Here is a 25,663-nt window from a genome sequence, read left to right as displayed (position 1 = left end):
ACAAATATACATTTCTGACATTCAAAAGCAAAAGAAAAACAAATCAGTGACCAATATAGCCACCTTTCTTTGCAAGGACACTCAAAAGCCTGTCAGTGTTTTGATCTGTTCACCATCAACATTGCGTGCAGCAGCAACCACAGCCTCCCAGACACTGTTCAGAGAGGTGTACTGTTTTCCCTCCTTGTAAATCTCACATTTGATGATGGACCACAGGTTCTCAATGGGGTTCAGATCAGGTGAACAAGGAGGCCATGTCATTAGATTTTCTTCTTTTATACCCTTTCTTGCCAGCCACGCTGTGGAGTACTTGGACGCGTGTGATGGAGCATTGTCCTGCATGAACATCATGTTTTTCTTGAAGGATGCAGACTTCTTCCTGTACCACTGCTTGAAGAAGGTGTCTTCCAGAAACTGGCAGTAGGACTGGGAGTTGAGCTTGACTCCATCCTCAACCCGAAAAGGCCCCACAAGCTCATCTTTGATGATACCAGCCCAAACCAGTACTCCACCTCCACCTTGCTGGTGTCTGAGTCGGACTGGAGCTCTCTGCCCTTTACCAATCCAGCCACGGGCCCATCCATCTGGCCCATCAAGACTCACACTCATTTCATCAGTCCATAAAACCTTAGAAAAATCAGTCTTGAGATATTTCTTGGCCCAGTCTTGACGTTTCAGCTTGTGTGTCTTGTTCAGTGGTGGTCGTCTTTCAGCCTTTCTTACCTTGGCCATGTCTCTGAATATTGCACACCTTGTGGTTTTGGGCACTCCAGTGATGTTGCAGCTTTGAAATATGGCCAAACTGGTGGCAAGTGGCATCTTGGCAGCTGCACGCTTGACTTTTCTCAGTTCATGGGCAGTTATTTTGCACCTTGGTTTTTCCACACGCTTCTTTCGACCCTGTTGACTATTTTGAATGAAACGCTTGATTGTTCGATGATCACGCTTCAGGAGCTTTGCAATTTTAAGAGTGCTGCATCCCTCTGCAAGATATCTCACTATTTTTTACTTTTCTGAACCTGTCAAATCCTTCTTTTGACCCATTTTGCCAAAGGAAAGGAAGTTGCCTAATAATTATGCACACCTGATATAGGGTGTTGATATCATTAGACCACACCCTTCTCATTACAGAGATGCACATCACCTAATATGCTTAATTGGTAGTAGGCTTTCGAGCCTATACAGCTTGGAGTAAGACAACATGCATAAAGAGGATGATGTGGTCAAAATACTAATTTGCCTAATAATTCTGCACTCCCTGTATATATATATTTATATATATATATATAATTAGGCAAAGTGGCACACACCATCCATCCCCCAGCCTGGTGCTCTGCAGTAGAGGTAAATACAAGCAATGTCCAGAACACAAACCTGGCTTATTGTATATTGTGTATCCAGAAAAAAAGCAGGCAGCACAGGAAACTTTGTAACAAGCCTTTTAATCCGCAAAGTGTAAAATAGTAAGGCCTTAACCTATAACGTTTCGGTTCTGATGCAAACCTTTCTCAAATGGAGCCCATGGAAGACATAAATAACTCCCAAACAAACCCACCTTATATACCCAGTGTAGTGACAATACCTAAGTGAATAATTACCCTGATGCCTGCTTTCCCGCTCCACATCGGACCTCCTGTCACGCTACTAAAGCTTCATGCGTGTCCACGCATATTGACGTCATCATTCACAGCCGACAGTGGAGCAGGCTGTAAGTGTGTTGGCATAGCAATGGAAAACTACACCCAATGCACACACAATTTGTTAACACCATCCATGCCTATGAAGTCGGTAGAAACTATTTGTAGTCCCATAGAGGGGATTCCCATAAGACAGTCATTTATACCAGCATCCGAAGTCAACCATCGTATTCAAGCCCTTAGGAGTGACAGTGTCAAGATCAAAAATCAATTTTGCTTCTGATCGTAATAAGGCCAAAGCCCTATCACCCCCTCGTCTCAAGCGTGGAATATGATCAATGAGTATTGCTCTTAACATAGATACTGAATGTCCCGCTTGTAGAAAATGTCTTGCGACTGGTTGTTCCAAACTACTCTTCTTGATGGCCTGGTGTATAGAAGATTTATGATATATATATGTAATATAGGGAACACGGAAAAATAATCGCGTAGACCACAAAATCAGATGTGCACATAAGTTTGTGCTGAATTGTTTATTGGTGTGCGGATGATGAAAACTGTTACAGGTCACCATGTTGTTACAGGTGACACAATTGCCACATCTGTAACAACCCAATCTTGCCTTTGGTAGCCAGGATTGGCATTCGTAGCAGGGCACTGGGTCATTCAAGACTAGTAGATCTCATAGGTTTTTAGACCTCTTATAGACCATCCTAGGAGGAGGTAAGTCATAAAAAGGTAGACTCATGTCTTTAGCCACAATTTTCCAATTTTCTTTTATGGTGGCTGCTTCCATTTCTGAACTTGGAGTATAGGTAGTCACTAAATTCAGTCTTGGGTCTTCCTTTTTCTCAATTTTCCTCACTGTGAGGCTGTCCTGGGTCTGTTGCTCCACAACCATTCGTTGTTGTTCAATGAGACGTGGGGGATATCCTCATTGTAGAAACTTCTGGGCCATATCTTGCAGTTGGAGGTCCTTACGGGAATCCGTGTTATTTCTGACAACCCTCAGGAGCTGCGAGGAACTGACATCATTCTTTTGTGTATAGGGATGAAAACTGTCAAAATGTATAATGTCATAAAGATACAAAGTAGTTTGTAGCTTAATGACCTTCTACCTTCGCTTTATATATATCTCCAAATCAAGAAAATTTATTTTTTATTGATGCCATTCAATCTTAAATTTGATTGTGGATTCAGCGCATTAAACCATTCCATGAGGGATGCTGATATGCCCCTCTAAATGAGGAACACATCATCGATGTTGCGGCGGTAGAATCTGATGGATTTGTGCTGTCGATTAAAAACATTATATTGCTCAGGGGGCATGTCCTGACAGCCGACATGTTTAGACACTAATATGGTGCTCCTGCCTTAACAAAAAGTATTCATCGATTAGAAGTGATTCACTACCCCATCCAGGGTTATAATTTATAGAATCGATCTCTGTTTACTGTACTGAACAATTTGATACCCGGATGAAGGTTTTCATGACTGTGAGACTTGGGACCGGACTATTAAAACAATGGGCAGAGGCCTTGCATATTCACGAATACATGTGACGACCTATCTTTACGCCCGGCTATTTTCCCATCTGGACTGATCTCTCACTGAGCATAATAGCTTCAATCACTAAAAATTCTATCTTATAGGAGGAAACCCAGAGTAGCAGAGAGATTAGCCATACCTCCATTACAAAAAGGCCAGAAGACGCAAGCTCATTCAGAAATACAGGGGAGCAGTACATAATGGAGGCAGAAATTAAAGCCCTCCTAGACCAACTCGCCCATAAGCTGGACAGTCATCATGCCTCTCTTGTAGCTCAACTAAGATATAAGAAGAACGGAATGAAGGAGGGAGACACGGGTCACTGTTCAGCCTACAGCATCAGCGCAAACATCCTGCAGGAGCAGACCATAGCGAATAGTAAAAGGGGAGGCTGTGGCAATATAGAGGAGGCCACTCACCCTACAAGCCTAACCGGAATAATTGGAACAGCACTACCTTGCCCTATATTACCAAACATCTCGCTTGAGGTATATCTACACTACAGAGCCTTACCCGCCAATACTCCGATGTTATCGGAGCCCCTGGAGATGCGGCCAGTCGAGAGGGGCTACCGTTTGGCCGCTGACTTGAGGCAGGCGGAAGATTTGCTGCTGAGAGCTACGGATGTCAGGCAAGAGAATGGCTTATATGCCTCCGCGACAACAGTGGAGCACCGTGCCTGGAGCTATTGGCACTTAAAGAGCGTGATCTGCTGGTCTGAGTGTCTCTCTCCCTACCAATTTAGGCCTATTGGGATTGGATAGAAGATGGAACTTCAGCGGTCTGAAGTGATGGAACTCCTCCTCCCAGTCTCCTGAACTCTGATTCCTAACGACCGTCTGTAATAATGGCTTACTAATGTAAGAGTATACTTGACCCACAGCAGGCCCTCTTTAGCTGAACTCTCCAGTGTTTTTGGAATGATTCTGTTGAGCTACTTAGGAGAGGTATTGGGAGACGGACCCCTGTTATGGATGTATGGGTTTCTAATGACAGTAGCACTACTTGAGATATGGTCTTATAAGCCTCCATGCGCCAGCCACTTGTATAGTTCATACTCTGTATATTTTTTCTCTGGTTTTCCTGTAATGTCATTCCCTTCCTAGTTTGTAACTTTAAAAATGGTTTTGTAGTTATCATATTATATAGATTAGAATTAGTGTCCCATTAGACTCAAACACAAGGATAATATTTATATCATACACTTAAATACTCTGAACATTTGAATACAGCATATCCATTAGTAAGCTGGATTCATAGTACTGATTGTCATCAATTACTATTACGGAGTTTAAAGGAAGCCCTGCATTATATCATTGTGTGCCTTTTAGTTTCTTGTACTCGCTAATTGAAACATGCCCACTAGCGACATTTGCACTTCATGATTCCACCCCAGCAGATTTATTGGTATGCAAATGTTCAGCTCTGCATCTAGCTTAAGTCTCTTATCAATTAAAGGTTGCAGGTATTCACCATATAATCTCCAATTGTCCATGCTGATATTACTAGTTTACAGCCACTATTAAGGGAGTTATCCTTTGTTATTATGCTATTGTATATGTATAGATATGTGGTTCTTGTTTTACTCTAAATCTCTAATTATCTCAAGGTCTCCTGATAATGTATTTATGTTTGCCATATGAGGTTATATGAGGCTATGTAGCCAACCTAACATATAGACTTCCTCATTCCTTCTGAAAGTATTTATCTTAACATGATAGAAACTCATCAGCTCTTTTGTCATCTTACCATAAGCTATCAAATGCTAGTCACAACTTCTTCTAAATAGCCCAAAAGAGACCTTCTAATTCGCTTGGGACCCTCTACCATGTGAGAACCCCTCATCTGGGTACAGGAGTGACCTGCGTAGTTTGAGAGGCATTTCAGTTCAGTTCTATTTAAAAGGAGATTATACAGCTCTAGGTCCATCTCCTTTACTAATACTGGAAAATTTAGATGGTGAGCTGATATAAGTAAGAGATTAGAAAACCTATACCTGAGAATTATATTATGATATTAAATATTCAGTAACTATATCAAGAGCTACCTCAGTCAGCCAATTTTCTTCCCATTGTATTTACTAAGCTATATACACAAAGATTTTAGATACATCTATACCTGCCGTCTTTATATGCTGGTTTGTGTTATGTCCGGTTTCATTTACCGTTCCTAGCCTCCGTTTTTGCTATCTATATCACTCAAACTGATGGGCTATATTAAATAAGCCCACAGGGAATAATATATGTACAAAAAGCTACTGGGACACCCTCATGGCTATAATTTACTCACGAATAATAGCATTTAATAAAGGAGCTGTCACTTTTACTTTTATCTATACTAGCTAGGTCTAGGATGTTTATATACCTTCCGGATCTTTATTTAGCATCTTACTAAGGTACATGATAGAGGAGGTAACAATACTTTCCCCATATATATATATATATATATATATATATATATATATAATTCTATTTGCCCATAGCACTACTTATAATGCTTCCATTACACCTTCATGGCTAAACTATAAATTTGAGGTTTATCGGGCCATATAAATATCTCATCTATATGATTAAATCTCCCGGACATGCATCCTCCCCCCCTCTCCCCAACCTACAGCAGCTCTTGTCTGCTGATATACCCGCACTCTTTATCATATTGGTCCTGGTGTGACCTCCACATAGCTATCAACCACCATGAAAATGTCTTATCTCTCTAGCCCATAATGGGCATTTGTTGTGGCTACATCATTTCTATAGTTATTAAGAAAAATTAGGTTTCATTTGTGTGTGTGTCAGTCTACTGATGATATTGACCTGTTTATTACTATTTAATTTGTTGCAACTTATATACGTGATCTATAATGTATGACTACCACACACCTATTAATGAAACAAGACATTGTTTTATTGTATGACTACTGTACAGCTTTGACTTGTCAATCTCTTGTTTTCTTATTGTCTTTGTTAATGTATGAGAACCTCAATAAAAAAATTTATTCAAAAAAACAAAGAAAACATTATATTGTTCAAATTGTGCCATATATAAGTTGGCATAAGACGGGGCCACACTCAACCCCTAGTATTTGAAGAAAAAATTAATTCTCAAAACGAAAAAAAATTTTTTTTCCAAACACAGCTCCATCAGATTAAGCAAGCATTCTATCGGGGGGGCAGTATAGTGCTCACTATTGATGAACTGCTCCTTAATCATCTGTAACCCATGTTTATGGGGAATGACCCTGGTATGGTCAATCTCAAATGTTTTCAAAAGTTTAATGAGCTCAAATGAGTCTCTTAGATATGATTTAGTCGCTTGGACTACAGGCTGAAGGAAAAAATCAATATATTCAGCAAGAGGCTGAAAGAGGGCCCCCCTGGCAGAGACTATAGATTCAGCACAGACTTACGTGCACATCTGATTTTGTGGTCTACGTGATTATTTGTCCGTGTTCCCTATATTACATAGGTATAACGGTGACTACCTTCAGAAAACGGCTGGTGAATCATAAATCTGCTATACGTCAGGCCATCAAGAAGGGTAGTGCGAAACAACCAGTTGCAAGGCATTTTCTACAAGCGGGACATTCAGTATCTATGTTAAGAGCAATACTCATAGATCATGTTGCACGCTTGAGACGAGGGGGTGATAGGGCATTGGCCTTATTACGATCAGAAGCAAAATGGATTTTTGATCTTGACACTGTCACTCCTAAGGGCTTGAATATGATGATTGACTTTGGATGTTGGTATAAATGACTGTCTTACGGGAATCCCCTCTATGGGACTACAAATAGTTTCTACCTACTTCATAGGCATGAATGGTGTTAACAAATTGTGTGTGCATTGGGTGTAGTTTTCCATTGATATCAGGCGTATAGATTGGTTTCTTTTAGGGCTCATTAATAATTGTGTGTTAACTTTTTTCCCCCTATATTAGGGTTGTCATTAGCGTATAGCAATATGTATTTAGGCAATCTAGTTATTGCTTTTTTCTTTATATGCACTGTGTTGAATACATTTATTTATTTTTTCTTTAGGTGTACATCTTTTTTAGATGCACACAATCCTGCTGTCTGTGTTCCCCATCTCCCTGCATCGCATCGCTACAAACGGCTGTTTACCATTGCTATGCCAACACACTCACGGCCTGCTCCACTGTCGGCTGTGACTGATTACATCAATATGCGTGAACACGCATGAAGCTTTAGTAGCGTGACAGGAGGTCCGATGTGGAGCGGGAAAGCAGGCATCAGGGTAATTATTTACTTAGGTATTTTCACTACACTGGGTATATAAGGTGGGTTTGTTTGGGAGTTATTTATGTCTTCCATGGGCTCCATTTGAGAAAGGTTTGTATCAGAACCCGAAACGTTATGGGTTAAGGCCTTACTATATATATGTGTGTGTGTGTGTATACATATGTATACATATGTATTTATATGTGTATATATGTATTTACAGACATATATACACATATAAACACATAAATACATACCTGTATGTACACACCTACATTACATCTCACACACAAACTCTCATACCTTCCTCTGAAATAATGACTGAGCACTATCCTCCACCTGGCAACCATCAAGCATTTCTCACTTTTTTTTCATTACTCTAAAAACGTGTACATTTAAATGTATTACAGTATTTGAGAAATAGATAGTGGTGTCCTGAATAAGGCTCCATTTTGTTTCCTGCATAGAGATGCCTGGAGATCATTTGCACACATGCTTACATTTTGCTAGTTTTAATATTAGTTTTTACTTTTTAATAAAAAAAAATAACATTGTTGTTCTTCCATATATATTGTAGAACTTTTTTAAGTTAAATATTTATTTAAATTTAAAATTCTCATGCAACAAGGGCCCCAAATACTTCAGTAAAAAATATATTTATATTTGTTTAAAGGTTATATCTATATCTAATATTTAGGCCTCTGGAATATGTTGGCAAATTACAAAATTAACCAAAACAAAACCCATGTATAGAGTATATGTAAGGTACAGAAACGTTTTGTTATGATCTTTCGTTTGGATACTAGGGATACTGGTGTGGACATGTACTTTAGTCAGATGCTGGAGAGACCACAGGAGCAGGTGAGTGTAAGGCAAGGCCATAGGAACTGGTATAGACTACAGAAACAGGTGAAGTCAAGGCAATACGGCTGGAATAGGTGAGGCCAAGGCACATCAGAAGGAACTGGTACAAGCCATAGGAACAGATGAGACTGTTTTATGGTAAAAGTGTGATGTAATCATTAAAGGGACATGTTGCACAACATTAATTCTTATTTATCCTTATTCAACTATGGGAAAGAAAAACAATTATGAGTATACCTGGGTTTTTCTTTATTAAAGCTAAGATCAGCTCACCAGAGCTTAAACAGTTACCATTCAGATACTCTCTTTGGATACAAAATAGCCAATCAGCCTCATTAGTGCTTTACTGTGATTATGTGGATATTCACCATTATTATGGTATTTCATAATAATCTTTAGAGATTCCATATTAAACTTCCATAAACTGAATAGAAAAATATAGTAACTGTGCCAGATGCATGGTCCCTTGTAAGTCCTGGGACTAGCCTCCGGATTGGATGTTTAAAGTTCCTCTACAATGGGATGTAGCTACTGAGCAAACGTTGAGGTAAAAATATCTTCTAGTTTTACATAGTGATGTTCAAGTGAAATTTTCTAGTCAGGTTTTTACAGTCCTTTTTTTTTTTAGAACAGGAAGCTGCATTTTTGCAAGTATATTTATATATAGAAAAGATCAGGGCAACGAATAGGATGTCAGAATAATTTTTGTCTGATTAGTTTATTTTCAAAGCTAACATTGCATTTGATTAAGTATTCAAGCAGAGACAAAAGCCCTAGCAATAAAACAAAGGTAAAAAAAAAGGTACACACGATAGATAATCAGTGATTTTGAAGCATATTTATTTACTGGCAAGGACTTCAAGGCTGTGCTTCTTTACACTATATCAAAAGTATATCAAAAGTTCTCATTTACATACCACAACATCCTGTTGCAAAAACAGAACGCATGAAAAAGCAAAGATTGTCAGATGAGACAAAGCTTCAACCGTTTGTTTGTCTTTAAAGTGCTCTGTATATTAAATAGAACACTGAGGAAAAGATGATTTCATATTGTCCCATATGTGGAAAACCTGTATATTTTGGTAAGTTATTTAGTATTCTCTTCGTCTCATGCTGCTTGTTAGAAATATTACTTTTATCAAAAGATATTTCATTATTTATCCAGGGCTTGTTCTGTGACTTGTGATAATGAGATACATTTCCTACATAATGTACTTGATTTTAATTCAATGCAAAAGAACAGAGAGAAAAACATAAAACTAAAATAAATTAAATGTAATTTTTGGTAGGGGTTTTCTGTCTGTATACTTTACATGGCTTTACATTCTTGTAAAACAGTACATATTAGGCATTACTTAAAGAACAGTTTTCTCATGGTCACTTACTAATGATTTTACATCATTATTCTCAAAATATGTGTATGTTTCTTTACAAAAACAAAAGCAAAAAAAAAACCATATGAAGTCAGACCAAAATGTTTGTGTGGGGGGCCAGTCACTTAATGGGATTGGTTTGGGGGCACATAAGACTGGACTCACACACCTATGCTAAAGATAACACCTCAAAAATAAAACTAGATCCTATTCACGTTTTTAAAAAAGACATAGTAAATTACCATTGATCAATTGTATATTTAATGTATATACTACCCAAATTTACAAGAGATATGTATAATAGCTTTTTTGACAACCTTATATTGATATCTGCTTTTGCTAGTGGTGCTAAAGGCCAGAAGACAGAAGTGGTCATCAGGCAATAGCTGTAGCAGCCCTGATATAAATCTGCTTGTTAATATTAAGTGACTTGTGCTAAGGCACATAAAGAGCTAGATTACAAGTGGAGTTCTAATATATCTTGCGCGATAAATAACCAGCCATTACAAGTGGCTGGTTCTTACTACCGCGAGCTTGCGGTAGCAATTAGCACTTATAAAATTAACCAGAGATCAGATCTCTGGTTAATTTTATAAATTGTCCCCAAATGCCCCCAAAATACAGTGTAGTGTAGTTTCAGATTCTACTAATCTGCAGCCTCTGTCTTTAAAACCAAAGAATGTTGTGATAATGATCAGACAAACCTGATGTAATAATCTGAAACTTCCTTCCTTCTGCATTTACAAGAGACAATCACACTGAAAAATAAGTATAAAATAAATAATACATTTAAAAATAAAGAAAATATTCACATTTTCTATGAATTTAGAAGAGTATTAATTGTGTATTAGAGAAGGTTTGTGTGAATAAAATGTGATTTGCAGTCTAGTATTCTTATTTCATGTCTTGCAGCACAAGTATGTTTTTGCATTGTTATTAAAATAGCTGCATAGCCCTCCTCTATAATAGAGATAGGAAGGCTGTCTTCCTGAACAACAGCTATACTTTCAATACCATTGTATAAGTCCTGACTCCCTGGATAAAATTGAACCAGCTTGTCAAATCCTGGAAGAGAGAAGTAATGTACTTTTATTTTCAGGATGAGGATTAAACATACTTTTTAAGCTCAAGATGCAAAATGTAGGGGGTTTTATTTTCCCTTTTTATGTCCAAGGAGTGTTGAGCAATATGGATTTTGTTAAACAGCTGGTCTGAGTATTTGAACAAGACAAATGTCAAGATAAACTGTGTGTAGTAAAAAAGGGATTTAGCAGTTTAATGAACATATTTGCAGTACTGTTTATAATAAAGATCTGGCTTTGGTAAGAAGCGACAATGAGCCATAGTGGACTTACCCAGAAACCTTTTCTACCTGCACTTTTATAAATGGGGGTCTTTATATGTATGTAGTAAGTGTTTCTCAATTACAATTCCTTTGAGCTGCCAGTCATTTGCTTCTCATTGTTTGAAACAATTTTGTAAAGCTGATGTAATTGCCACTTACAAAACTATGGCCTGTCTGTTGGCTTTTGAGAACTGGACTGAGCTATTCAGCTATTTATTTTTGATTGCTTCTGCTTGTTACTATACCAGAGGTTTGTGGGAAACTTCATCTAGAATACAATATGATCAAAGTTTTTCGAATATTTAAAAGGACACTAAAGGGACATTGTACACTAGATTTTCTTTGCATAAATGTTTTGTAGATGATCCATTTGTATAGGCCATCTGGTACTGTTATTGTAAAAATGTATAGTTTTGCTTAATTTTTTATTAACATTGTGCTGATTTTCAGACTCCTAACCAAGCCCCACAGTGTCAGATGTATACATGTGTTTACAGACTACTGCTGGCTCCTGTTTGTGTTATCTGTCTTTTCATATGCAGGAAAGGGGGGAGGGGGAGTGTCTACTCTTATTGTTTCCCCACCCCCTTTCACTGTCCCAGCCAAATCTTATTAACAGTGCTAAACTGGGAGCTTCTAAGTAAGTTTTTAAAAGGTTTTATACTGGATTTTTAGATCAGTATCTGTGCATATCCTTCTTTATAGTAGACATGCGCAATGCTAAAAAATTTGTTTTGTTTCGTTTTCATTAGTTAAATAAATAATTTTGTTTCGGCAAATGAGTTTAGTTAAGTTAAATCGTTTTTTCGGATCCGTTCGTATTTTCAGATCCATTCTTTATTCATATGCATTATTCTATTCTGAAGTTTAGAATAGAATAATGAATATGAATAAAGAATGGATCCAAAAAAGCAAAAAGATCTGAAAAAAACGATTTAACTAAACATAACTAATATGCAGAAACAAAATGATCTAAAACCGCCGCCACCACCACCCACATCGCCGACACTAAATACAGCTATTAACCCCTAAACCGCCACCCCTTCCACATAGTCAAAACTAACTAAACCTATTAACCCCCCACATAGTCGAAACTAACTAAACCTATTAACCCCTAAACCGCACCCCCCACATCGCTGACACTAAATAAAGCTATTAACCCCTAAACCGCCACCCCCTGACATCGCCGACACTAACTAAACACTAAATAAACCTATTAACCCCTAAACCGCCATTCCCAAACATCGCCAACACTAACTAAACCTATTAACCCTTAAATCGCAGTTCTCCAACATCGCCGAAACTAAATAAACCTATTAACCCCTAAACCGCAGTTCCCAAACATCGCTGACACTAACTAAACATATTAACCCCTAAACCACAGTTCCCAAACATCACCAACACTAACTGAACCTATTAACCTTGAAACCGCCATTCCCAAACATCGCTGACACTAACTAAACTTATTAACTACTAAACCACAGTTCCCAAACATCGCCGACACTAACTAAACCTATTAACCCCTAAACCGCCGCCTCCCCACATCGCAACAACCTAAATTAAACTATATTAACCCTTAAACCTAACACCCCAAACTTTAAACATAATTAAAATACACCTAAATTAAAGTTACAATTATTAACTAACTACCTATTTAAAAATAAATACAAACTTACCTGTGAAATAAAAATAAAACCTTAGCTAGCTACAATATAACTATTTACTAACTACCTAGTTAAAATAAATACAAACTTACCTGTGAAATAAAAATAAAACCTAAGCTTAAACTAAAAAAAAACCTAACAAAAGAGCATGTATTTACAGATATTAACATCGAATATACCAACATGATCCCCTTGTGGCTGCGCTTCATCAATGATATTTTCTTTATTTGGGAAGGAACATATGATAAACTACAAGAGTTCCTGAATATACTAAACCAAAATTATCTTAATATTAAACTAACACATGAAGCCAGCCAAAATGCAATACATTTCTTAGATTTGACGATTTACAAAAATGCACAAGGAAACATTAAAACAGATCTAAATAGAAAGAAAACGGCAACTAACAGCTTACTTTACAGCACCAGTGCCAGTGCCCCAGGAACCATTAGAGGTCTACCAACTGGAGAGTTTCTGCGAATACAGAGAAACTGCTCGTATGAGCAGACATTCAAGTTAAGAGCTACAGAACTTGAAGAGAGGCTTACCAATCGAGGATATAGTAAGAGAAGTATAAAAAGAGCCAAGTACAGAGCATTACATACCAACAGAAGAGAATTGCTGTACAAATAGATCAAAAAAGATTCACAAGCTCCAAGACTAATTCTTACTTACAATACCCAAACTCCTCAAATAATTGAAATTATTAACAAGCATTGGAAACTCTTGATGACAGATCCAATCCTATCTAAGTTGGGGGACAAACCAGTAATAGGATATAGATGCACCAAAAATCTTAAAGATTTAATTAGTTGTAGTCATCTCCAAACCAAAAGGACTAAAACTGCTTTTAAGCAAGGCACATTTCGATGTGGTAACTGCAGCACATGCAAATATATGGTTCAAACTACCTATATAGAAGATAGATTTGGAAATGGACATACTATTAAAAGATACATTAGTTGTAACACGGAAGGTGTGATCTACGCACTTCGCTGCAGATGCAATTTGCTTTACATAGGGATGACTACCCGTAAACTTAGATTAAGATTGATGGAACACCTGCGCAATATAAAAAATGCAGCTAAGGACCTGGAAAATGGCACTATGTACACACCTACATTTTAATACATCTCACACACAAACTCTCATACCTTCCCCTGAAATAATGACTGAGCACTATCCTCCACCTGGCAACCATCAAGCATTTCTCACTTTTTTTTCATTACTCTAAAAAAGTGTACATTTAAATGTATTACAGTATTTGAGAAATAGATAGTGGTGTCCTGAATAAGGCTCCATTTTGTTTCCTGTTTCCACATGCAAATATATGGTTCAAACTACCTATATAGAAGATAGATTTGGAAATGGACATACTATTAAAAGATACATTAGTTGTAACACGGAAGGTGTAATCTACGCATTTCGCTGCAGATGCAATTTGCTTTACATAGGGATGACTACCCGTAAACTTAGATTAAGATTGATGGAACACCTGCGCAATATAAAAAATGCAGCTAATTACCTGGAAAATGGCAAAACACAAGTGTAACTTCCCATTTCCTAACACATCATCTCTCTAAGAGAGAGGAACCACAATGTTGGGGTATTGAGAAAGTGAGCCTAGGTGTAAGAGGTGGGGGTTTGGAATCTGCACTCCTCAAAGCTGAAAGCAGATGGATATATCTGTTAAATACAGTTTATCCCCATGTAATGAATGAACAGAACAACTATTACATATTTTTATAAAGATAATTTACACAAATATTATATTCCATTAAGATACTTTCCCTATGAGTGAATAGAATTACAATCATATATCTTTATAAAGACATTCATATAAATACTGTACTCTAATTAGATCCCATTTCTATGAAGTAATATAATAGCGAGTACAGCACTTTATGAAAGTATGCAAACAGATAATTTTCCATAGAGTAATTTGTACATAGTTGTACAATATATGGAGTTAGGAAAATACGGAATAACATGTCATTTAGCATATTTTACTTTTCTTTATGAGAATGGTATATTCACTATTTTCACTTTTGTATTGTCACGAGTCATCATAGTTATTACACATTTTTTGGATTTTGGATTTCTCCTTTCACATGTCATTTTTTATGTAGGTATCAGTACTATAATAATTTTCACTCATCCACTCTAATTTCATTCATTTTAATCTTACACTCTCTAACACTCCCCAATTTATCATACTAAGGTATGCATATAGGATCTATTTGAGTTTTATCACCAGTCATTCACAATTCACATTTATTGTCACTTCACCAAGTTTACCTTTTTTAGACACTTTTATTTACACTTGGTATCTGATATCAATAAGTGGATACGCTAACTAGTGTTGTTAAGTGGTCTTGACTTTGAGTAGTTTGTCGGAAGATGATCACACATCCTTTTATTATGTATTAGTAATATGCCATATTTATTGTTATCTTTATTTTAATGATATACTTTTACCACCTTTTAGTAATTTTCACCATTTTTATATCCTAGTTGCACATGCACTTGATATTCGATTGTATGTTAGACATGTTCATTTTATTTTGTTTGTTCTTGTGTATACTATTCAGGGGATAACCATATATCTCCAATATTATGTCTATACATCAATACCCATGGAAAATTCGTTCTCTAATCTATACATGCTTCATGTCCTGATTTGAAATATGTTAGAGGGATCCCCCTGCAATTATAAGAAATATGTAGTTATGAGAGTCATATGATTTTTACATCCAGCCTATCATATTATGTATACCAGCATGACAGGTAATGAATATAGTGTGTCAATATAATTGATCTAATTTCATTATCTAGGAAACCACGTAATAGTGGTATATACTACCTTAAATCATGGACTGTGTGTCCAAATGATTGACATTCTATTGATCCTATTACTACGCACAAGAGGCGGAACTTCCGGTTATCACAGCACGTAAATTTCTCCAAACCGGGCAGATCGCTGTCTTTGAAAAAGCCAAAATGGATGAAACGCGTCAGCAGCTCCTTCTGAGATGCTTTTTTAAAACTTACCTTGTTGAGACTCATTTGTATGAGCCTTCTTCCTCTTGGTTGTTGATAGCTATATTGCACTAAGCGAGGTATAGTGAGACGCTTACTTTATGCATTATGGCTGCGTTAGCCTCAGAAAAGTGAGCATTGAGCAAATGTAGCGCCACTTCTACCTGTAATACCAGCGTTGCTTATGGTAGCGGTAAGCTGGCAAAACATGCTCATGCACGATTTCCCCATAGGATACAATGGGGCTGAGCTGGCTGAAAAAAACCTAACACCTGCAAAAAAGCAGCGTTCAGCTCCTAACGCAGCACCATTGTTTCCTATGGGAAAATACTTTCTAAGTCTACACCTAACACCCTAACATGAACCCCGAGTCTAAACACCCCTAACCTTACACTTATTAACCCCTAATCTGCCGACCCCAACATCGCCGACACCTGCATTATATTATTAACCCCTAATCTGCCTCTCCGGACACCGCCGCCACCTACATTATACCTATGAACCCCTAATCTGCTGCCCCCAACATCTCCAACACCTACATTATATGTATTAACCCCTAATCTGCCGCCCCAACATCGCCGCCACCTAACTACACTTATTAACCCCTAATCTGCCGACCGGACATCGCCGCCACTATAATAAATGTATTAACCCCTAAACCGCCGCAGTCCCGCCTCGCAAACACTAGTTACATTTTATTAACCTCAAATCTGCCTCCCCCAACACCTACATACAATTATTAACCCCTAATCTTCCGACCCCAATGTTGCAGCTACTATAATAAAGTTATTAACCCCTAAACCTAAGTCTAACCCTAACCCTAACACCCCCCCTAACTTAAATCTATTTTTAATAAATCTAAATAAAATTACTATAATTAAATAAATTATTCATATTTAAAACTAAATACTTACCTGTAAAATAAACCCTAATATAGCTACAATATAACTAATAGTTATATTGTAGCTATTTTAGGATTTATTTTTATTTTACAGGCAACTTTGTATTTATATAGAGAGTGATGTGTGCTCTAAACACACCACACCCTTAGGGGGCGCTTCCTCAATAACAAATAAAATTGATATTCTATGTAGGGACTTGAAAGAATCTCAATAATGAGTAGCAGCACAGTATTCTATGCTAAACACCATAAAAAATAATAATAACAGTAATCATAAAATAAAATAATAAAATGATGAAAAATAAAAATTAAAATTATATATAAAATAAATAAAATAAAATCAAATAAGAAAATAAGAAAATCCGGACGTTGAGGCAGCACTCTGTCAAAGGATGGCTATCCTGGTGTTCAAAATCTGGAAAATGTAAAAAACAGAGGCGCCACCATGGCCTAATATCGCCAACACAGGTAAAGACAACAACACAGGAGAATCTGAATACTCACAAACATAACGCACCCAGCTGGTGCTAGTGGAGCGGGCTGAAACGTCACAGTGGTCCAGCACACTGTTATCCTTAGCGCAGAGACACTCAGAAATCCTCTGAAATACCAATGTTCATGTGCCTATAGGGGCAAAAAAGGCAAACCAACATGGCCCAATATCGTCTGGACAAAAATAGAATGTGACCAAGTGCCTGTACTTACAAGATAGCAGGCACCTATAGGTGCAATATCAGCAAACTGGAACCAAAACGTCGCCCAGTAGACTAGTGCAAAAGACAGTCCTCAGCAGGAACCAGGAACAAAAATGTAATTTTCACAGGAGGTGATAAACCACACAATAGCAAGTGTATAATAGCAAGATTTTTTATTTTTATACACTTGCTATTGGCGTCCCTCGAATTCCGATTGGCTGATAGGATTCTATCAGCCAATCGGAATTAAGGTAGGAAAAATCTGATTGGTTGATTCAATCAGCCAATCGGATTGAAGTTCAATCCGATTGGCTGATCCAATCAGCCAATCGGATTGACCTTGCATTCTATTGGCTGTTCCGATCAGCCAATAGAATGCAAGGTCAATCCGATTGGCTGATTGGATCAGCCAATCAGATTTTTCCTACCTTAATTCCGATTGGCTGATAGAATCCTATCAGTCAATCGGAATTCGAGGGACGCCATCTTGTATGACGTAATTTAAAGGAACCGTCATTCGTTGTCTAGTCGTCGGGCAAGGAGGATGTTCCGCGTTGGAGGTCTTCAAGATGGTGCCGCTCCGCTCCGGAAGGATGAAGATAGAAGATGCCGCTTGGATGAAGATTTCTTCTGGTCTGGATGTCCTCTTCTGCCCGGATAGGATGAAGACTTCGGACCCTCTGGAGGACCTCTTCTTGCCGGATTGGATGAAGAGTTAGGCCCAGCTGGGTGAAGACGGCTCAAGGTAGGGTGATCTTCAGGGGGTTAGTGTTAGGTTTTTTATGGGGGGATTGGGTGGGTTTTAGAGTAGGGGTGTGTGGGTGGTGGGTTTTAATGTTGGGGGGTATTGTATTTTTTTTACAGGTAAAAGAGCTGATTACTTTGGGGCAATGCCCCGCAAAAAGCCCTTTTAAGGGCTGGTAAAAGAACTGATTACTTTGGGGCAATGCCCCGCAAAAGGGCCTTTTAAGGGCTATTTGTAATTAAGTGTAGGGTAGGGAATTTTATTATTTTGGGGGGCTTTTTTATTTTATTAGGGGGATTAGAGTAGGTGTAATTAGTTTAAAATATTGTAATTTCTTTTTTATTTTCTGTAATTTAGTGTTTGTTTTTTTCGTAATTTAGTTTATTTAATTTAATTGTATTTAATTGTAGGTAGTTTAGGTAATTAATTTAATTATAGAGTAGTGTTAGGTGTAATTGTAACTTAGGTTAGGGTTTATTTTACAGGTATATTTGTATTTATTTTATCTAGGTATTTATTAAATAGTTAATAACTATTTAATAACTATTGTGCCTAGTTAAAATAAATACAAAGTTGCCTGTAAAATAAAAATAAATCCTAAAATAGCTACAATGTAACTATTAGTTATATTGTAGCTATATTAGGGTTTATTTTACAGGTATTTAGTTTTAAATAGGAATAATTTATTTAATTATAGTAATTTTATTTAGATTTATTAAAAATAGATTTAAGTTAGGGGGGTGTTAGGGTTAGACTTAGATTTAGGGGTTAATAACTTTATTATAGTAGCGACGATGTTGGGGTCGGAAGATTAGGGGTTAATAATTGTAGGTAGGTGTCGGCGACAATGGGGGGCAGATTAGGGGTTAATAAAATTTAACTAGTGTTTGCGAGGCGGGAGTGCGGCAGTTTAGGGGTTAATACATTTATTATAGTGGTGGTGATGTCTGGTCGGCAGATTAGGGGTTAATAAATGTAGTTAGGTGGCGGCGACGTTGGGGGCGGCAGATTAGGGGCTAATAAATATAATGTAGGTGTCGGTGATGTTAGGGGCAGCAGATTAGGGGGTTCATAGGTATAATGTAGGTGGCGGCGATGTCCGGGCGGCAGATTAGGGGTTAAAAATTTTATTTTAGTGTTTGCGATGTGGGGGGGCCTCGGTTTAGGGGTTAATAGGTAGTTTATGGGTGTTAGTGTACTTTTTAGCACTTTAGTTAAGAGCATTATGTTCCGGCGTTAGCCCATAAAACTCCTAACTACTGACTTTTATATGCGGTAGGAGTCTTGGAGGTAGAGGCTGTACCGCTCACTTTTTCCAAGACTTGTAATACCAGCGTTAGCCAAATCCCATTAAAAAGATAGGATACGCAATTGATGTAAGGGGATTTGCGATATGGAAAAGTCGCGGAAGAAAAGTGAGCGGTACACCCACCTGTACCTTCCAAACTTGTAATACCAGAGGGGGTTAAAAAGCAGCGTTAGGACCCCTTAACACTGCTTTTTATGGCTAACGCCAAACTCATAATCTAGCCGTTTTATTTTATTTACTTATTTACCTTTACTAAAGTTTTTTGGCCATTATTCAGCGCTGTCTCACCCTCTCTTTCTCACTCTTTGTGTTCCTCCTCCTCTTACCTCCTAGTGGGGTGTAGTTGTTGTGGGGTAACTCTTACTGAGATTTAAGCAGATGTGTTAGGGTCTTTATTCTTTAGTGTCTGTTGAAGTGAGTTTTACAGCGCAAACTTTTCTGCAGCTTGCCTTATTCCCCTGTGGGATAGTTTGGTATTCTATATATATATTTTGGGCTTTAGGTCTAACGCGGTTAGCGCACATGAAGAATAAGTCATCTTAAAGTGCATTCTTGAAATATTAAATATAAAATATTAAAAATATTAATAATGATTAAAAATTATTATAGATAACAAAAATAAATAAAAAAATATATATACATATATACTGTGTATATATATATATATATATATATATATATATATATATATAAAACACACAGAGGAAGTCATCCTGCCTTTCAGGTACTTGGACTGCCACTCAGCCCTCTACTCCACTTCAGCAGATAACTTCATACTATGTTGTGGTTTCACGCTCGACATTGTCTGATGGAAAGGAAAACTCGGTCCCTGAGTGATAACATCAGAAGTATGTTGCAGCACTAGTCAGAGTCCCCAACCTCCGTATAATTGAAATAAGCAAAAATGATTTTCTCCCAATGGAAAAAAAGCAATCCACTTAGTACGTACACTGATTAATCAGAATAAATACATTTAATAACTTGAGTAGCATTAAAAATAAATTTGATATTATTCTTGTACCAATGAACATGGTATAAACATTGTATACACTTACTGACAGTAGGTATATTGAACCCAAACCATATCATTCCCAATAATTAATTATATCAAATTGGGAGTAAAAACCTTGTGGCACTAAGGTCCGCAATTTATGGATCCAATAAATCTCCTGTCATCCTAGTAAGGTAAGTTTGCTCCCTCTTCAAAATTTCAACATTCTTACAGTGTATCTCAATAAAATGTTGTGACAATGCTGAACAATTTTCAGAATTTGAGATTTAACCCAAATGTTCGTTAATGCGGGTGTGCACATCCCTAGTCGTTAACCCTTTATATTGTTTCAAACACTGGGTACAATCAATCAGATAAATAACGTAATGTGACGTGCAATTAATACAATCTTGGGTAATGAAGCTGTTATTAGCTTTCAATAATGATGTCTGATATACAGTTTATGGTGGAGGCATCAGCTGCCATTGACATTACTACTAAAGCTTTTACTCTCTAGCTAAATTGGACAATTTTGACATTCAGGGATTAGAGCTTGAAGATATGTTTGGTTTGGACAGTCCTGGCATTCAGCTGAGTGAATTGTTTCAGCAAATGGAACATTTGAGGCTAAAAGAACAGAGACTCAAATTGGATACTTGGATCTTAAACATATATTGACAATTAAAGATGATGCCACGTGGTTTAAGGGTTTTTAAATTTCCAACCTTGGATACAACTAATCAAGAGTTTATAAAGGATTGGAACAAAGTCGTTTCTGAATGCTTCATAAGATTAACGATGCTCTTAGTTAAATATAAAACTGCACAAATTTTGACATCAGATTGAAAAATTGCCGTTAGAATTTAATCAATTCCAAGATGGTGAAGTTTATGGTAATTTGGATAAAATATTGTTGAAAACAGTTGAAGAGAGTAAACAAAATGTTATTCCTATTTAACACTCAAAATATTTAAGGGACAAGAATAATTATTCTACAGGCCAGGTTTTTATACATATAGACTTAATCGTAGGACATCCACATTTAGTAGAAATAATCCATCCACCATTGAATACCATCAAGGAGATGTATAAAACCAATTTTGACTAATAAAATACCTCAATCCATTCTTCAAACCAAAGGGTATAATAATTCTGGTAGTCAGGTTTTTCACAAAGCTTTGATAGCAGTTCATAGGGAGGGCAGAAAGACCCCATCCCAGTAAGAGACAGAGGCAAATATCAATTGAGAGAGACTTGAGAACCCAAAAATTAATCAATTCAGGAGTCATTAATTTGTCTTCTCATATATTAAGTGAGGTTGAATTAAAGGTTTTGAGCTATGGATTAAAATGTTGTCTTATCAGAGAGTTTAATTTGTTCCAGAATATCCTTGATGTAAACAAGTTTGTGCAACAACTCACCTTGAAAAAATTATATTTTAACTCACAAGAGGTTAACATTAGAGAATACACTACGGATAGTCTGGGAGAAGTGCACTCTCTTGGTTTTGCAGATGCTTGCTCTTTTCTCACTTTAATGCCACTTGAGTATGAACAGAACACTTCCGAAGGAAAAGAGATCAGGGTGGGTAAAACCATGAAGCATAGCTCTAAATTCTATCCTATTCACACATGAGGTAAACAGTTAGAGCTCTTTCATAAAAGAGTTTTGGAAGATCTTCCCTTTCTCAAAATAGGTCTATACATTCTAATCTATCCAGGTTAGAAAGAAAATGTCAGGGATTCTCCCTGATTTTTATACTTTTTTGCTGCCATATTAGACTCACATGTCTTCTCCCCTTGTTTGTAGCAGAGTGTGTAATGCTGCTCACTTCTCCAGGCTCCCTCTTATGGCCAAACTGGAGAACATCATCAGAAAGAAACAGGTTGCAGTCCCAGAGTGATGATGTCATAATTCCCTATTTAACTGGTTCAGTCCTGTTTGCCTTTGCCCTTGCATTGTCTCAGACTTCTCTGTGAGTTCCTGTGTTCCTGTTTCTGTGTATAACCTGGCTTGTTTGATGTCCCTTCTGGTTCCTGATCCCTGGCTTTTTCCTGACTCTGCTGATCTTTGTGTTCCTGACCCAGACTCGTTTACACAATAAGAATGTTCACATTTTTAATGGAGGTCAATAGAGGTTGTACATACACCACGTAGAGGAGGGAGCAAACTTACCTTACTAGGGCGACAGGAGGTATATTAAATCCATAAATTGCAGACGTTAGTGCCATAGTTTGGGTTCAATATACCTACTGTCAGTAAGTTCTTACAATGTTTATACCTTGTTCATTGGTACGAAAATAATATCAAATGTATTGTTTAATGCTTCTCTACTCAAGTTATGAAAGGTATTTAATCTGATTAATCAGTATACATACTATCTAATTTGAGTTATACTGTTTCTATTTTTTTATATAATCTGGCAAACTAAATACTTAAAGTTATTTAATTGTGTTATTACGTTTTAAGGAGGAGGAGTATATTCCCCTATAAAACATGCCTTCAGATTTTTGGAGATCAGATCAATAATTACAACCATCATGGCCGAAATGCATTAGATTATGTTACTTTTAACTTTTTTGATGCTGACCATCATGTATTTTTAATATATTCTAAAAAAGTGGATTGCTTTTTATACGTTTGGAGCAAATACTTTTTGTTTATGTCAAGAACACATACTATCACACTACTCGAGTTAGTGTCCAGTCAGAAATAACACAGAGACTGAGGTAGGAATAAGGTATAGCCAACCGAGGACTCTGGACAACTCCTGGCTGTGACTAGTTCCACATATTGATATGCCAAAGAACAGAGTAAAATCAAAGATAAAGTGCATAGAAGCTGACACGTAGAATCTTCAAGGATAGACTGGTACTGAGGTATCTCCAGGAGCAGGAAAAAAATTGAGATCAGAGATATAAGGCCAAGTTCCGAATACAGTCCATGATCAAAGCCAGATATCAGTCCTATCTTGTGAAGTAACAGGGGTAAAGGAAGGCCAAGTTCACAATCCAATCCAAGAGCCAGGTATCAGTTTTATCTTTTCAATGTACCAGGGGTAGAGGAAGGTCAAGGTCATCAAACAATCCAAGATCAGTGCCAGGTATAAGTCCTATTAGGCGAGATACCAAAGGAAGAGAAGAGGCAAGGTCAAAACACAGTCCAGAAGATTCATAGCCAGAAGTTCAAACAGAAAATCACACCCTTGTATACTATAGTTGGGCACCAATGGAAAGACTGATTAACCTAATAAAGCCAAAAGCTTGCCACAAGAGTGACGCAAGAGACAGGACTGCATAGCCAGGAATGACATGATAATGTAAATGTGTAATAGGGTAAAAATTATGCGATTACACAACCGCATCAACAAAAAAGGAAGCAATGATGCGACCGTGGTGTAAAAAAATGACACATAGACAAAACAAACAAGCGTCACCAAAAGATGACATCAATATATGCTTCTGTGGGACAAGGCAAATATGCCTGCCCACATTCTAAGATATGAAGCTGCAATGATAATTAAAGCCATCCTACAACCATTTAAGCAACTGCTATTGGAAAACACCACATTAGGGTTTTTGCTATGAGATTTTGAAAAAAACTCCCCCCACGTTTATCTTCATATGCTTCAGTCTTGTAAGATTTACAATAACATGATGTGCCATTCTCTTTCTCATATGGCAAAAAAGGGGAAACTTTGAGAATGGTACATTTTATGAGTCTACATTTGTTAAAAACCTGGATTGTGGAAAAGACAACTGAAGTGTTCCTAACCATAATAGACACAAAGTAGACCAGCACACCTAGAATCAATGTCCAATAAGCTCCAAGGTGGGTGCAGCAATTTCAGAGCTCCAATGTTCCATGTATCAGAAAAATCAAAGACGAGCTGCACTCTCATAGGTGGAAAGTGAAAGTGCAGTTCAGTGCAGTTCACCTAATAAAGGATTTTCACTCTCCACCTATGAGAGTGCAGCTCTTCTTTAATTTTTCATAATAACCATAATATCTAGTTGCTCAGACACAGCAAAATGAGGAAGGATGTAAGACAAAAATTTAAAAAGTGTCAGAGAACCCCAGCTGCTTATTCTGCCACTTAGAGGCCTATTTATTAAAGGTCTTGCGGACCTGATCCGACAGTGCGGATCAGGTCCACAAGACCTCGCTGAATGCGGAGAGCAATACGCTCTCCGTATTCAGCATTGCACCAGCATCTCACAAGAGCTGCTGGTGCAACGCCGGCCCCTGCAGACTCGCGGTCAATGGGCCGCCAGCAGGGAGGAGTCAATCAACCCGATCGTACTCGATCGGGTTGAATTGTGGCGATTCCTGTCCGCCTGCCGAGAGCAGGCTGACAGGGTTATGGAGCAGCGGTCTTTAGACTCGCCAGAAACACGGACCCTCAAGCTGCATACGGAGCTTAATAAATGGGCCTCCAGGTGTCAGGCAGTGCAAAATCTCATCTTTTTAAGCAGTAGAAAAATTATGACTACAGCCAATTAAAAAAGTAATTTTTTTTGCATAGATAATACAAGAATATTGGTAAAGAATCTAATAAATGTTATGTGCAATCAAAGGACATTTAATGAGGTTCATGCTTTTAAATCAAATTTCTTTAAAAAACAAAACAAAAAAACTAGAATAAGGTTCAGACTTTTTTATTCTCTTTTACTTGAAACATGCATGGAAGTAGCAGTTTAAAGTTAAATTCTATATACTAGATTTCCTGGATGCAATGATATTTTAAATAAGTGTTACAATTCTATATACTGTATATCTTGCAAATTGGAATCATTGTAAAAAGCCAGCAGGTTAGGCAAAGTTTAGGACCGATTCTATGTTGCATCCTTTTTTGTCTAAATATTTGACAGTTGTTGGGTAAAATGAACACCTCCATGTGAGTTTTATTGAAATGTAATGAGGAAAGCGGTAAACTGCCAGAGGTTAAAGGAACAAGTTTAGGTTAACAAAAACTGAAAACGAATATACCTTACATAAGCACATGCCCTTTCAGGGAACAAGTAATGGGTTAACAATGGTTATGCAGCAATGGAAATGAATAAGGCCTTGAATGTTGATGCTAACAATGTCTAAAGGTGACCCAACCTTGTTGGTTTCTTACAAAACCTGTATTTGTAATTACTGGGACAGACTGAGTTACTACACCCTCTTAAGGAATATTTGTATAGTATTGAACTTCCTGAAGTAGTATCTTGTTATCATAATAGTGAGAAAAAGGCATCAATATATGCACAGTGATGCCGGATTTTTTTTTTTTAAATAAACTTTTTTTTCAAAAAAAATATAACTTTTTA

General features: G+C 37.3%; 1 protein-coding gene across 1 annotated transcript in view; it reads left to right on the top strand.

Annotated features, from left to right (window-relative positions):
• The first annotated feature begins 9,253 nt into the window (after positions 1 to 9,253).
• LOC128647966 (cysteine-rich protein 1) overlaps positions 9,254 to 25,663 on the top strand; it is an 86,142-nt gene continuing 69,732 nt past the window's right edge. Inside the window, exon 1 of the mRNA XM_053700645.1 lies at positions 9,254 to 9,368. Within this exon, the coding sequence (XP_053556620.1) occupies positions 9,326 to 9,368 (43 nt within the window). The 5' untranslated portion in view covers positions 9,254 to 9,325. The remainder of the gene's footprint in view (positions 9,369 to 25,663) is intronic.

This window comes from Bombina bombina, chromosome 2 (assembly GCF_027579735.1).
Source record: "Bombina bombina isolate aBomBom1 chromosome 2, aBomBom1.pri, whole genome shotgun sequence".
NCBI classification, from domain to species: Eukaryota; Metazoa; Chordata; class Amphibia; order Anura; family Bombinatoridae; genus Bombina; species Bombina bombina.
Note: the sequence above shows the minus strand (reverse complement) of the source record. Positions and strands in the feature narration are given on the sequence as shown.